Source organism: Muntiacus reevesi, chromosome X, assembly GCF_963930625.1.
Source record: "Muntiacus reevesi chromosome X, mMunRee1.1, whole genome shotgun sequence".
NCBI classification, from domain to species: domain Eukaryota; kingdom Metazoa; phylum Chordata; class Mammalia; order Artiodactyla; family Cervidae; genus Muntiacus; species Muntiacus reevesi.
Genome location: NC_089271.1, coordinates 9,380,578 through 9,396,764, shown reverse-complemented (window position 1 = coordinate 9,396,764; position 16,187 = coordinate 9,380,578). Strand labels below are relative to the sequence as shown.

Here is a 16,187-nt window from a genome sequence, read left to right as displayed (position 1 = left end):
GTCCGCTCGCTTGGGTTGACTATTCCCATGTACAGGATATTTGTAAGTTGGGCGTTCCTAGGTCACTTATATTTAATTGTGTGATGCAGATGTTTATTTTAACATAGTAGCTATTTATCCATGTAAAATTTACATTAAAATTGCAGGTTTATTTTTATTTTAAACATGTATTATTCATTTTGACTGATTTCAGCCCTGATGATGTTTTTGTGCTTCTTTAATGGGTTAAAGGCATTATATTTATGCAAATTGAAAGGGTGTGTGCTGTTGCAGTAAAACATTCCGTTTTCTGGTTGTAAGAGGAAATAAGAGAAGTGGGTGGTACCGTGGTGTGTGTGTTTGTGTGCGTGTGCGTGCATAGTTTGAATTTGACCCAAAGTTGTGTACTTTGAATATGACCCAAAGGTGTGTTGTTCAAACCAAGATATGCTCTAAGATTTCAAAAATTGTGTTTGTACTCAAGAGAGCTCTTTCTCAGTAGTGTATTTGGAAATATTTCAGGCCATTTATTTCCTGCAGAAGTTACAGACCTAAAAGATTTTTTCCCCTAGAAGCTCTTTGAATATATAAATTTTTAAAAAGGATTTTTAAAGGCTAGATGGCAGCAAGGAAATTGTTTCCTATTCATCATAAGTAAATATCTCTGTGATGTAAGTGCTACGTCAGAGTTATCTTATGGGGTGCATATGACTCAAAGGGAAGATAATTTGTTTAGTAACTTGATTTTCTTCCTTTTTTTATGATTCACAAGTTGTTAAGTTCACCCCGCTCGAGGCATTATAAATGTAGTATTAGTAGTAGTCGCTGAGTCATGCCTGACTCTTTGAGACCCCATGGACTGTAGCCTGTGGGAACTTGTCAATGAATAACAAATTTAAATATAAATCACAAATGTACATGAAATCCTACTGGATCCCTAGGAGGCCTCTCGGTATTTATGAACCACACTTCTCTTTTCTAGGATTCTGTTTTGGGACACAGTCATAAATGCAAAAGGAAGATTTCAGCACCTAACGACATTTATCCTTATATTATTGGGCCCCTTCAGCCCCTCCCAAGCATTGAAAAACTATCTGGAGTTGGAATTGCTGAGACATGGAAAACTTTTCTTCCAGAAGGGTTTTTTTTTTAAGTAAAAATGATACTTTAAGATTATGAGTATAGAATTATAACACAGACAATTCATCATACTTAATAAGCCTCTCTAGATCAATCTAGATTATCTCTAAAAGGTCTGTTTCACCCAGTCTGATAATTACATACTTGGGAAAGTAAAAGGAAGTGTATAGGGTTTTCAGAGTAGCAGGTCTATTTGGAATCATTCTAACCCAGTTGTTTATTGTGTAGGAAAGGGAACTGGAGACCAGAGGAATTAAGGGACTTGAGTAAGGCTGCTGTAGTGAGGGCAGAGCTAAGAGTGTGATGAGAAACAGTGAGAATGTCTGTCACCTGTTAAAGGCCTTCAGTTTCCTGGGTTTATTTCCATCTTTTCATTTAACTCTCACAACAGTTTTGCAAGGCATGGATCATATTCCAGTTTTTAAAATGATAAAACTGAAACATGGGAGGTTCTCTAACTGCTCAAAGTCAATAGGCATTAGGAGGCAGAGCAAAAATTCAAACACATACCCCCTGATTCTGAGGGTCTGGTATCTCCTGCCTTGAGCTGTTTTCCACTGTACCAGGGTGGCTCCCTGGCTTCAGTATATAGCCTAAAATCCAAGCAGCATTCCATTTTTCTACAAGTTTACAGGCATCACTCATCTTTTTGAGCTTCACTTTATCATGCTTCATAGATAATGCTTTTTTTCACAGATTGAAGGTTGCAGCAACCCTGTGACAGGCAGTCTATCTACACCGTTTTTTTTCAACGTCATTTGCTTACTTTGTGTCCCTGTCTCACAGTTAGGTAATTCTCACAATAATTCCAACGTTTTCATTATTTTTATATTTGTGATGGTGGTCTGTGATCAGTGACCTTTGATGTTGCTATTAATACTGTAACCTGCTGAAGGCTCGGGTGATGGTTAGTATTTTTTAGCAATATTTTAAAATAAAGATACGTACATTTTTAGACATAATGTTATTGCATGCTTAATGTTGTTGTTCAGTTGCTCAGTTGTGTCCATCTCTTTGTGACCCCATGGACTGCAGCACGCCAGGCTTCCCTATCCTTCACCATCTCCTGGAGTTTGCTCAAACTCATGTCCGTTGAGTTGATAATGCCATCTAACCATCTCATCCTCTGTTGCCCCCTTCTCTTCCTGCCCTCATTCTTTCCCATTATCAGGGTCTTTTCCAATGAGTCAGTTCTTCGTATCAGGTGGCCAAAGTATTGGAGCTTCAGCTTCAGCATTAGTCCTTCCAATCAATATTCAGGGTTGATTTCCTTTAGGATGGACTGGTTGGATCTTGCTGTCCAAAGGACTCTCAAGAGTCTTCTCCAGCACCACAGTTCAAAATCATCAATTCTTTGGTACTCAGCTCTTTTTATGGTCCAACTTTCACATCTGTATATGACTAATGGAAAAATCATAGCTTTGACTATTCGGCCAAGTGATGTCTCTGCTTTTTAATACACTGTTTAGGTTTGCCATACCTTTGCTTCCAATGAGCAAGCATCTTTAAATTTCACGGTTGCAGTCACTCTCCGCAGTGATTTTGGAGCCCAAGAAAATAAAGTCTGTCACTGTTTCCATCTTTTCCCCCATCTATTTGCCAAGGGATAGCCAATAAATAGACAGCGGAAAATAAAGTAAGGGAGATGGTGGTTAAGTGTCGAAGAAAAAAAAGACATAAAGGAAAAAAAATCAAGGAAAGGAGACACTAGAAAGATGGGATGGGAGTTATTAAAAAAAGGGCTTTGCTGTGAGTATGTATTTGGAGAGTGTTATTGCATTATTGGTCCAGTGAAAGAAGCTAGAAGGTGTCTATTTTTTTCAGCAGTGTCCTTTCCAAAACCATAATATTCCATTCTCTACCAGTGGTAAAAGGCTTATTCTAACTCCATCTCCATCTTCATGATGCATCTTCCCATCTGCCCTTTGTGGGAACCATTGTTATCCCCATAGTATCAAAAAAAGAAAACAGGGGTCAAATGAGTTACCCATAAATGGAGAACAAGGCAAGCATAGTGCCTAGGCTACTCTTTCCAAATATCTAATTTACAGGGAAGGAGAATCTCAGAAATGCTAAAATGACTAGCACAGAATTACATGGCAAAGTGCTCATTATTTTATTTATCCAGCAAGATATGGATGGAGTCTCTACAGTGGGCCAGGCTACTGAGATGGATCCAGGAAGCAGTACTCACAGGAGATGTTCTCTGACCTAGGGGCACATACAGGGACCTCTGTACCCTACCCAGTGCTAATTTATGCATACTGTGATGGACAGTCTTCTCTCTTTTCCAGAGTCTGAGAAGAACGGTGTTCCCACTTATATTTCCCACTCTGCATATCTAGTGTGTTATGGATTAAATGAGACTATATCAGCTGGCCTTGGGACCAAAACAACTATGTATACCACTGTTTCCATGGGCAAATGCATTTAGACTTTCAAACATCCAGCCATCTTTACAAACTTTCAGACTGGGGAGTGTCTGAGTAGGAGAATACAAGCAGAGATTGTTTAGCATCCATCAAGGCAAACTCTGGCTACCCAACCTCCCAGATATTGACAATTGCCTGGAGTAAACAATATCCTCTTCAGTCCTAAAGATGGCATCAAATGAGATACAAATGAGCAATAATAGCTTCCTCAAAATTTTACGGAAAAGATTTTATTTTCTTCACTCTGACGGCAAACTGATGGTCACACATATTTACCTTTAGGGAAAAAGTCTTCAAATGGTAATCTGTGGATTGTGCTTACCAGCCATTCTATAGTTTGTTGTAGCTCTCTAGGGCTATGGGAATCTACAAGGAGATTGTAGCTCATTTAATCTGTGTTTATTCCATTATCTATGTATAAGACTCACATTTCCATACATGGCAGCAGCCAGCCTAGTACCACAAGTGTGTCTTGAATGGAACAGAATGGAAAGAACTGTTCTCTTGGCCATTGCATATGCTAGCAAGTGTCGTTTTCCCATCTTTCTTCCATAACGTGAATGCCATGGGCATTCCAGTTCCTGTTCTACATGCCTGTCATTATCTGCTTGATTAGAATGATACTGCTGTAGATAATAAGTAGTTTGAATTTATATAAGCTTCTTAAGGAATGATGAACTTAGATTGAACTGCAGTGCATGCTTCACTAAAATTCAAAGGAATTATGATTATGGTTGCCTTGGCAACCATAGTTCTGTATTCTCTTTGTTTTATTACTTATCATTTTCCTATATTGAGGTCATTTTGAGGAGATCATTAAAGTCTCGTTTTCAGTTTCTGAGGCTTCTGGGAATGATACAATTTTATGTAGCTACAAACGTATCTCCTTTTCTTAAAATTTCCCCAAGCACTGGAAAGTCTAGGCATGTGAAATGAACTAAAAATAAGCTATTACTTATGTTGACACATACATGTCATCGTTACTCTCTACTAAGGTAATTATTTATAAGGACTGAAAGACATTGTTACTTTACATTTCTCCTTAGCATGCAAATATGACTTTTCGTTTCTTTCAAAAGTGAAGAATTCTTTGTCAATAAATTTCCATAAATGTTTTTACCTATTCAGTTATTAAACTGAAAATAGCTATACAAGAAAAATAGTTTTACTTTAGGAAAGGGCCAGTTTGAGAAACAATCAAACAGTGATATTTTAACAACATATTAAATAATTAATCATCAACACATCCTCTGATAAGTTTTTTGGTAGACCACATTAGTTTTTTTAAAGAGAAAATGTGGTAATTAACACTGTAATCTTTATAATTGGTTTATTGGTATTAAAAGGTAAATATAGTATAAATTGTATATTACCACATGACTACAATATAAAAATCATTGTAAAACATTTTATTTTGTCCAATTATTTTGATCTAAAGGAAAATTCTATATGTTAACATTTTAGGACAGGAGTTAGGAAAGTTTTTTGTAAAAGGTCAGATGGTAAATATTTTAGGTTTTGGGGCCACACAGATTTTTATTGCAACTACTCAACTCTGAATTTGTAACTGAAAGCGTCCAGAGACACCAAGCTGTATTAAATTAATACCGTATATATAGAAACAGATGGCAAACTGGATTTGGCCCTCAGGCTGAAGTTTTCCAGGGCTTCCCTAGTGGATCAATGGTAAAGAACCCTCCTTCAATGTTGGAGACCCGGATTCAATCCCTGGGTTGGGAAGATCCCCTGGAGAGGGGAATGGCTATCCACTCCAGTATTCTGGCCTGGAGAATCCCATGAACAGAGGAGCCTGGCGGGCTGCAGTCCATGGGGTCGCAAAGAGTCGGACTGAAGTGACTGAGCACACATGCACAGGAGGGTAGAAGCAGACATTTCATGATAGACTGCTTAGTTTAAAAGCTAGTAGAACATTTGACAAAAATAAGCTGATAACATTTTGTTATTACATATAATATGTAATAACATATGTAATATGTATGTACATATAAATATGTAATAACATATTGTTATTCCTTACATGTTGGGCAAGTTCAAGACTGAACTTCAGTGTCAAAGGCCTGGTATCCCCTACCCAAATATGCCAGCAATGTGACCTGAGTCGGTGAGATAAATCCCCTTTGCCTTTAGCTGATTTCTCCATCCTTGTGGAGTGTCCTTGGTCACCTGACACCAAATGAAGCATACATTTTCAACTTTATTTTCCTTTGGAGTATTCTCTGTTCTTTGTCCAAACCAATTTTATCATCCTCTTTTAGGTTTAGGGCTTCCGTGGTGGCTCAGCTGGTAAAAATCCGCCTGAAATGCAGGAGACCTGGGTTCGATCCCTGGGTTGGGAAGATCCCTTGGAGAAGGGAAAGGCTACCCACTCCAGTATTCTGGCCTGGAGAATTACTTGAATTGTATAGTCCATGGGGTCACAAAGAGAAGACAGGACTGAGCGGCTTTCACTTTTAGGTTTAGTCAAATATTTCAAACATAAAGAAAAGTGCAGAAAAAAACAAATATTTGTCCCTCAGTTTGATTCAGATATTTAAATCATTTTTAAAAAGAAATAATACATATGAACACAGTCGAAGCCTATACCAGACTTTTAATGTGTATGATTTTTCCACATTCTAACAATTTTTAAAGAGGCGATTTATTCTTAGATGGATCTGCATTTTTCCTACTTATTAAAGTGAATTTCTTGAGAGCCAAAAGGATGGAAAGATTAGCTAATTGATTTTAGATGTGCAAATTATCACTGGTACACAGTAGACGAATTTGACCTGATTTGATACATTTTTCTGTCCATTCAGGACTAAATTAATGCTATGAGTTTGCTTCCAAGAGAGACTTTGCAAATTCCCTATATCTCTTCCATGTGGTAAATGAGATGTATGATTAAGAGACAGTGAGTATAAATCATCGTAATTCATAATCAAGGACTGAAGACAGCTTTTCATTTCTATAGTGACTTATTCAAATGCATTATTTTTCTCTGCTGCCCTTGACACATTTAATGCTTTGTGGAACAAATGCTCCCGCATTCTGTCATTCAATCTTTGGAATGTCCCGTGCGGTGGTTGGAACAGATAGTATTGCAGTCGTCTCCTGGGTGAGGAAATTAAGGCACAGTGATGTCACTGCAGTGCTTATAAAGTCTTGGCTGAACCTTAGTACCACTGGTTGAGCTTTGGTAAAGAACCTGTGGATCCCTGAGCCTACCCACAGAGATTTGATATGACCAGGCTGGAATGAACCGAAAGTGTTAGCATTTTTAATTGATTCTTCTGTGCAGCCAAGGTTGAGAACTTCTGCTGGACTAGTGGAACTGATTAAAGTTGTTTAACCCTGTGGTTCTCCAATGGGGGCTATTTGTTCACCCCCCACCCGACCAGGGAAACATTTGACAATAAGACACTTGATTGGCACATGTTGGTTGAGGATGCTACTGGCTTCTAGTGAGTAGAGAAAGCAGGGATGCTGCCAGAACATCCTACTGCCTCACCTCTCAACATAAAACTCTTCAGCCCCAGGACTTCCCTGGAGGTCCAGCGGTTAAGACTCTGAACTTCCACTGAAGGGGACATGAGTTTGATCCCTGGTGGGAGAACTGAGATTCCTCATGCTGTGCAGTGTGGCCAAAAATAAAAGAATGAGAAAAAAAGAAAAAAACAAACAAAAAATCCCTATCCAGCCCCAAATGCCACTATGTCAGTTGTGCTGAGGTTCAGAAACTCCTAGTTAACCTCTAAGTGTTGGACTGAAGTCCCTCTGACTCTAAGCCATTGTTATTTCTTCAGTTCCAAATTGCTAAATTATTCAAATTAGTCATCCTCTTATTATTTCTCTAATAATGCATTTTTAAAGTGACTTTGAACTTTTTCAGGAACTAGGTGGTCTCGTGTCTTAACCTCACTAGAATAGGCAGAAATCCTACTTTTCTCAGAATACCAAAAGTAACACAAAAACAAGCAAATAGCCACAAAGGATACATCAAAAAAAGAAAACAACTATTTCTCAACCTAAGTATATGTATGATCCCAAATAAAAAATGTGAATTATGTAAAGCAGTGGCTCTCAAAATTGAGCATGCATTGAAATCCCCTGGAAGGCTTGTTAAAATACAGACTGCTGGTCCCCACCCTGAGTGTCTGATTCCCTAGGTCTGGTGTGGTGTTTAAGCACTTGAATTTCTAAATTTCTAACAAGAGCTTCCAGCGGAGACAGACTCTTCTGGACCTGGGAACACACTGAGAATTACAGATGTAAAATGTGTAATAGCTTCTCAAATGCATAACCTCAGGACTATCTATGAAGGCAAGAAGTTAATATTCCTAAGAATGCAATCACTATTTCATCGTAGTGTACACATAATTTTAGAATATAATCCATCAGTAAGTACAAGAACCTTCCAGTTTCATGATTACAATCAGGACAGACCTATGGAATTAAACCTTTTGCGCCCACTTCTAAGAGCAACAGGTGCTAGCTTCAGTAAACTTCCTGTCCAGAGCAAGTCCAGTGTTAAGAACATTCAGCTGTCCCCCTTATCAGAAATAAAAAGGTGACAATACCCTGAGACATTTTAAAATGCATCTAAGGTACATGATGCACATTCTTCAAATTATAAGGAGATGTCTAAATCAAAAATGACTTGAACAGAATTTTCCTAGTTTTGGATACATTAACACATGATTGTAGGATGGTGGATGGATATCTAAAATTTCAGTGAAATTTATTTCCTATATCAAATAACAAATCCTAATTCCCTAACGAATTAGAATATTGACATAGGTGGCTAAATAATCATAGAATTAAACATGGAATCTGAAACCTATTTCAGAAACAAGTCAATTATTTTTCCAGTTCATCAGCCCATGACACTCTAAAGATAGCAGCAATAAAGGTGATGTGGTTTGTGATTTTCATAAACTAGCCTTAAGTTAGATATTACAGCATATTTTGTAGGTGAAAAACCTAAACCCTGAAGAAGCAAAGTACATGTCCCTCATTTTCCACAGCAAGAGCTCATAGAAACTAGAATATGCTCTTATCTCTGCCTCTTAGATATTTTCTGAATCCCTTGATAGTGAAGATTTGATCTCTTTCTAGAACCTGGCACACTTCCTAGTACATACCAAGGGATAATTAGGCTTTTACTGAATTTACTCAAGTGGGTTTGTGAGAAGTTCATGCATTTCTGTATTTCATGAATTTTATATTGCATATTTCAGTCCCATTTAAATTCAGGATCCTCACCCAAAAAGTCCCAAATAAGATCCAGTCTATACTGTTCAAAGCACAAACTTTAATTATGAGCTAGGGATTGAGAAAAATAAAGGGAAACTATGGGAGAATTTTCCAACAAGTAAGCACTTCTGTTGTACTGACATTGATGATATATATGGCAGTCAACAATGATAAGACTTCCAAAGGATAACTAAATAGCCCTGTACTGTAAAATATAAAATCTACACTTCTAATGGAACAAATAAAATCTAAGAATTGAAAAAAATATACCTAATAGCATCGTTCTGCTCCAGTGTTTAAGAGCAAACCGAGAAGTTGCTATGGCATTGACTTATGTGAGCATAGCAACAGAGCGAACTCAGTGATTCAGCTTGATAAAAGAGGAAATTATCTCACCATTTCCCTTTCCCTAAATCAGTCAGATATCCAAATATTTCATGTTGAGATGGTATATCCATCAACATGTTCTAATGGATGAAAGTCAATAGTGGGGGTGGGTAGGAAGGTCATAAGATGAAATTTGTATGTCATATGATTACTTTAGAGAATGCAACTCACATCTAAAGAATCTATTAATATCTCTGCATCCTGCTTTCCCCCAATTGAATGGGGTTTGTCAGTGGCTTATATTGGGTAAATATTGGGTGAATATGAGTAATGATTTGGCAAAAAACAACAATTTATCAGCCTGTATAACTTCGTTCTAATGAAAGTTGACTGTGGTATATTTTGAGAAAGAAACATTGTTCGACCGTGAAACTGTAATTCCCTGTGTGCGACAGCCCTCCAGGGAAGGGATAGATTATGCCAGCATAATATGTGAAGTTTAGTCATTATCACTTGTACCAAGCAGAGGTCAGCCATGGGTGTATGTGTGGGAGGCACCACTGTGGTGAGCCAATAAAAACAGAGCCAGATGTCACAAATAAATGCTGACATTTTATCACGTTATTATTTTAAATATTATTTTACCACTGTGTTTTTTCTTGTATTGTTTAACCTCCACATCTTTATTTCCCATTTCCTTTCTTTAAACTGATAAATGAGAATAGGGCAAGTATGGTTTGAGTCACTACTTGACCACGAAACCAGGAAGTTAACTGACCCCACAAAAGAGCCCCAAACCTAGGAAACTTGGATTCTTAGGTTTATTCTATTTTGTTTTGTTTTTTTGACAATACAACAATTATTTATTTATTTATTTTACTTTTTAAAAAATTATTTATTATAATTGGAGGCTAATTACTTTACAATATTGTAGTGGTTTTTGCCATACATTGACATGAATCAGTCATGGGTGTACATGTGTCCCCCATCCTGAACCCCCTTCCCACCTCCCTCCCCATCCCATCCCTCAGGGTCATCCCAGTGCACCAGCCCTAAGCACCTTGTCTCATGCATCGAACCTGGAAGGCAATCCGTTTCATATATGATAATATACATGTCTCAATGCTATTCGCTCAAATCATCCCACCCTCGCCTTCTCCCACAGAGTCCAAAAGACTGTTCTATACATCTGTGTCTCTTTTGCTGTCTCGCATATAGGGTTATCATTACCATCTTTCTAGATGCCATATATATGCATTAGTATACTGTATTGCTGTTTTTCTTTCTGGCTTACTTCACTCTGTATTATAGGCTCCAGTTTCATCCACCTCATTAGAACTGATTCAAATGTTTTCCTTTTAATGGCTGAGTAATATTCCATGGTGTATATGTACCACAGCGTTCTTATCCATTCATCTGCTGATGGGTATCTAGGTTGCTTCCATGTCCTGGCTATTATAAACAGTGCTGTGATGAACATTGGGGTACACGTGTCTCTTTCAGATCTGGTTTCCTCGGTGTGTATGCCCAGGAGTGGGACTGCTGGGTCATATGGCAGTTCTATTTCCAGTTTTTTAAGAAATCTCCACACTGTTCTCCATAGTGGCTGTACTAGTTTGCATTCCCACCAACAGTGTAAGAGGGTTCCCTTTTCTCCACACCCTCTCCAGCATTTATTGTTTGTAGACTTTTGGATAGCAGCCATCCTGACTGGTGTGAGATGGTACCTCATTGTGGTTTTGATTTACGTTTCTCTGACAATGAGTGATGTTGAGCATCTTTTCATGTGTTTGTTAGCCGTCTGTATGTCTTCTTTGGAGAAATGTCTGTTTAGTTCTTTGACCCATTTTTTATTTATTCTGGAATGACAGGTTTCAAAAACATATAATATGATTAATTTATTTTTAATTTACATATAGTAAAATTCATCTTTTGGAGGGGTGCAATTCTGAGTTTTGACAAATGCATAAAATTGTTTAACCACCACTACAATAGGGACCCAGAAGAGTTCTGTCAGTCCCCCCACCCCACAGATTCCCTCCTGCTGCCCCTTCATAGCCAACCCCTCCCTGAACCGCCCCAGGACCTATCATCAAAAATCTGTTGGTGCTCTTCTGTTTTAGCTATTTTTTTCCTTCTCCATTCATTCACAGTACAGTCTGTCATGTGCTAGGTTCTGTTTGAGATTCTGGGGATGAAATAGTGAATAAGATTTACATGGAGCTTTCCATGCAGAAACAAGATAATGAACAAAAGTAAATCTGTAATTCCAATGTGTAGTAAATGCTGTGTAGTAAACAGATCCTGCTTGCTCCTATGACATACCTATGAAAAGCTATGACAAACTTAGACAGCACATTAAAAACAGAGACATCACTTTGCCAACAAAGGTCTGTATAGTCAAAGCTATGGTTTACCAGTAGTCATGTAGAGATGTGAGAGCTGTACCAGAAAGAAGATTGAGTAATGAAGAATTGGTGCTTTTGAAATGTGCTGGGGAAGACTCTTGAGAATTCCTTGGACAGCAAAGTGATCAAACCATTCAATCCTAAAGGAAATCAACCCTGAATATTGATTGGAAGGACTGATGCTGAAGCTGAAGCTCCAATAGTTTGGCTACCTGATGTGAAGAGCTGACTCATTTGAAAAGACCCTGATGCTGGGAAAGATAGAGGGCAGGAAGAGAAGGGGGCAGCAGAGGATGAGATGGTTGAATGGCACCATCGACTCAATGGACATGAATTTGAGCAAACTTCAGGAGATAGTGAAGGACAGGGAAGCCTGGCATGCTGCAGTTCACGGGGTCATGAAGAGTCGGACATGACTTAGTGACTGAACAACAACAATAAGCAGATCCCTATGATAACAAGTATCAGAAGATGGAACCTCATTTTAGACAGAATGTTAGAAAAGGTGGCTCTGAGAAGCTGGCAGTATATCTGAGGACCGAAGTCGAAGAAGGAGCCAGCTATGTGAAATGAGCAAGGGGTGGGGACACATGGGCAATCATTCCATGCGGAAGGAACATTATATGGAAAACGGGGGTCAGCAGTCCCAAGAGAGAGAAGGAAGCAATGGCATGAGGTTTCTGCGGACAGATAGGCAGGGTCTAGCTATGGCCTATCAACTTCATTCCCTTGCAGCAGGACACCATCAGGTAAGTCTGTACCTGGAGATGATTTGATTGATGTTTTGAGTTCTGTGTAGAAAGTTGTTTGTTATAGAGTGAGAATGGACACAGGGCAGTTACTGGACCATAGCAACCATCCAGTTGACTGCTGATAGGCAGCAACTGTGGAGATGTAGAAGGGATGGATTTGAAATACATTTTAGAGGTAGAGGGCTTCCCTGGTGGCTCAGCTGGTAAAGAATCCATCTGCAATGTGGGAGACCTGGGTTTGGTCCCTGGGTTGGGAAGATCCCCTGGAGAAGGGAAAGGCTACCTACTCCAGTATTCTGGCCTGGAGAATTCTTTGGACTGTATAAGTCCGTGGGGTCTCAAAGAGTTGGACACAACTGAGCAACTTACACTTTTCACTTTCAATCCATATTACAAGTATGAATTCATTCACTTCTATTTATTGAGGGCCCACAATGAGTGTGACTCAGATGAGGAAGTAGGGATATAATGTTAAAGAGGAACCTACAAGATTGGAGGCAAACTGGCAGGAGAGACAGGACTTCATTGAACAGTCTCACACATATGTGTAAAATTAGAGTGACAGTAAGTTTCACAGAGAAAAGGATTCTATGAGAGAGCATAATAAAGAGATCTGACTTAGTCTCAGCAGAGATTGGGTTCTGGAAAGGCTTCTCAGAGCACTGAAGAATGAGGAGTGGGGAGAGGGTATTGGATGAAAGGTCATGTAATAGAAGAGCAGAAATTTGGGTTCTCAAATGCCAGATAAACTGTGATTCCAGTTTAGGAGTCCAAGAGTACTTACCAGGAACATGATTTCCACAAGCACTTCAGGTAATCCATTTCCTCCACAAATATTTATTGAGCACGGAAGTAGGCCTGAGACTTTTCCAGGTGCTGAGAATTCAGTAATTCATGTTAAAAGTTTGCTTCTTTCATGGAGCTTATTTCTGACGAATCTGATTCAAGAGATTCACAGACCCTGGGCACGTCTTGAGAAGATTTGATTTAAGTGATGTTAGCCTAGAACAGGGCCATGAGGAGTGCCACCATTTAGAGCCTGAAAGGAGGAAGAGCAGCAGCAAAGAAGCTCGTGATCAAGTGGCTAATGAAGGAAGAAATGAGGAAGATGGTGCACATAAGCAAAAGTGGGGTCCATGGAGTCACAGAGAGTCAGACACGACTGAGCGACTTTCACTAACAGCAGTGGAGAAAATGGGAAAAACAGAGAGGTAAGGGTAGAGAAAGCATTTGAAAGTGACATTAGAAATGGTATAGTGTTTGCAGTAAAATAACGTATGTTGGTACCTTATAGAAAAATAAATATTCTAATAACAAAACATAAGGAAGTAAATAAAACTGGTTGATTATTGTTTCATATCTATATCTATATTTGCCTTTTCGTCTATTTATCTCCATCCTGGTGCATTTTTTTCCCTCTAAAAAGAAATACTGTTATCATCAGAGATTGTTAGTAGAAAGATTCTCTGGAGGATCAGACAAGAGGAAGCATTCTCAGGACCCATTAAGGGGCCTGGAGATAGTGGGCTCTAGGACTCGTGTGGAGAACTTGAAAGCTGTCTGTCACCTTTTGAAAGAAAGGACTGTAAGAGGTGAAGTAGACTTAATCTGTGCATGTGCCCCTGGGATCTTACTAACTGACCCAGAGGAATTAGATTGAACAAGCATGTGGAGAATGTCCAGGGATCATACTTGTTTCCTGTAATGGCAAGAGTGGCCTGCAGAAGCTGTGCATTCTGGGTCACCACTAGAGTCAGCGTTAGTGTTTCCTGGGAACTGGAGAAGGGAAATGAAACCAGACCATGTCTAGATTCCTTCCCAGATCTCTTGAGTTGAATCATTTGAAATTGCCATTTTTATAGATCCAAAATGGTACAAAAAAATTAACCATTTCATACAGTTCAACCAAAAAGTGTAATTCTGATACTAAAGTGCAAAAGTGTGGATGGCAGGAGACCTTCTTGTTGGTTTAAAGATGGATCAGTTGGTGCAAGTATGGGACCATATATTAAAGCCTCTCAGTTTTGTGAGCCAGACCAAAGGCATTCTTGTTCCTGACTCTATTTGAACAGTATATTTGATGAGAGAGTGCCAGCATCTTCTATTTATTACCCTCCATACTCAGCGATTATGTGACAAGAAAGGAAAAGACCTTTAAAGCTGGGGTGATTGTCTAGACAGTCCTAAAATAGCTCTTCCCAGGTGCAAAGGAAGCAGTAAAATGCAGACAAAGCATGAGGGTCCTTTGCCAAAAATACAGTGCATTTGAACTTTTGTAAGCTCCTTGTAAATTCTGAAGGAGAAAATCGCCAGAAGACTAAATCTCGATAATTATGATCACTAGTAAAAATGGTATAGTGTTAGCAGAAAAATAACATCTGATTGAGGAATATACCACCCCCTCAAACAGAAGTATTCTCTGCATGCTAAATTACATAGAAATTTTTGAGATAATTATTTGAATAATTTAGAGCTAAAATAGTCCAGGCTAAAATATTTAGCTGACTGAAACACCTGTGCAAGCTTTCATTTAAAATATACAAGGAATTGGTTTCATTTTTCACTTCATAGTGGAGGTCTTGTAATAAAAACAAGATAGTTTATGTAAGTCCCCTGTCAAGTCATATTCTGTAGCATTGGTGCAGCTAATAAGATTGCATTGAATCCAAAATGCATTTTTGTTAAATAAACTGTGGTAGTGGGTCATACTCTAGAATATAATTTGACAATAAAAAAATGAGCTATTGATACATTCAACAACTTGGGTGGGTCTCAGGGAACGTATACTGAGTGAATAAAGCCTGTCCTCCCAACAAACTACATGCTATATGATCTCATTTATGTAACATACTTGAAATGGCAAAATTATCGAAATGGAAAACAGATTAGTGGTTGCCAGATTTAAGAAGGTGGTGGATTGAGAGGGAAGTGAGAGTAACATAAAGAGGGTAGCAGGAGGGATCCTCGTGACTATGGAATGTTCTGTGTTTCGACTGTTGTGGTAGTCACATAAATCTACACATGTGATAAAATCGCATAGAATGAAATATACATACACCTTTACACCCACAAATGAGTGCAGGTAAAACTGGTTAAGTCTGAATAAAGTCTTTGTATGCTATCAGTGTTAGTTTCCTGGTTGTGATGTTGTATGCAAGATATTACCACTGGAGGAGGCTAGGTAAAGGGTACAAAAAGGCCCTATGTATTATTTCTTCCATCTGAACATGAATCTACAATTGTCTCAAAATAAGCCATTTAATTAAAGAATACACTTTCTCAAAACCATTGGCATTGATTCAAACCTTGTTTATTAACATGGGAAGAAAGGCTCCACCCGATTCGGGGATGGAGGAGCCTTCTGAAATCACCAGTGATTACACATACACTGCATGTGTATCAGGAGGTAAAGTTTCTGCACTGTGCACAAGGGAATGCGTGTGCTCTTTAGAACAATTTAGTTTGCACCCTAAAAATTTACAAATGAAGGTGAATACATGAATACATACATCTCTAAGATTCATCAGCACTCTAAATACAAGAGTAAACCAGGTGTCATTGGGAGGTTCTGTGATGGCAAGTACGGAAAAAAAAAAAACCCTAGATAATTGAGTTTACTCAAATTGAGAAGGCCTATTTCTAGGGGATATATCTAAAAGAAGCCTGTTGAAAATAAGGGTAGCAGAAAGACATTTGCTGAGTGTGAGTGATGCCTCTAGTACTTGTGAGAACCCACTTAGCTAACCCTTTAAAGTCTATTAAAGAAACTGAAATGAATAGATTACAATCAGAAGTAAACAGTTTGGAAATGTTCTTGTCCTTAGGTACTTTACTCTCATTGACTTAGCAATACCCTGAATTTTGTTAGCTGTTTATACATAGCTTCACAGTTG

General features: G+C 38.5%; 1 protein-coding gene across 5 annotated transcripts in view; it reads left to right on the top strand.

Annotated features, from left to right (window-relative positions):
- The window catches only part of ARHGAP6 (Rho GTPase activating protein 6), a 514,399-nt gene that overhangs the window by 321,957 nt on the left and 176,255 nt on the right, over positions 1 to 16,187 (top strand). The window contains exon 1 of one of the 5 annotated variants that reach the window (XM_065915773.1): positions 26 to 42. The exons of the other annotated variants lie outside the window; for them this stretch is intronic. Within the exon in view, the coding sequence (XP_065771845.1) occupies positions 28 to 42 (15 nt within the window). The 5' untranslated portion in view covers positions 26 to 27. Of the gene's footprint in view, positions 1 to 25; positions 43 to 16,187 lie in introns of those variants that run through there. 5 annotated transcript variants of the gene reach the window in all.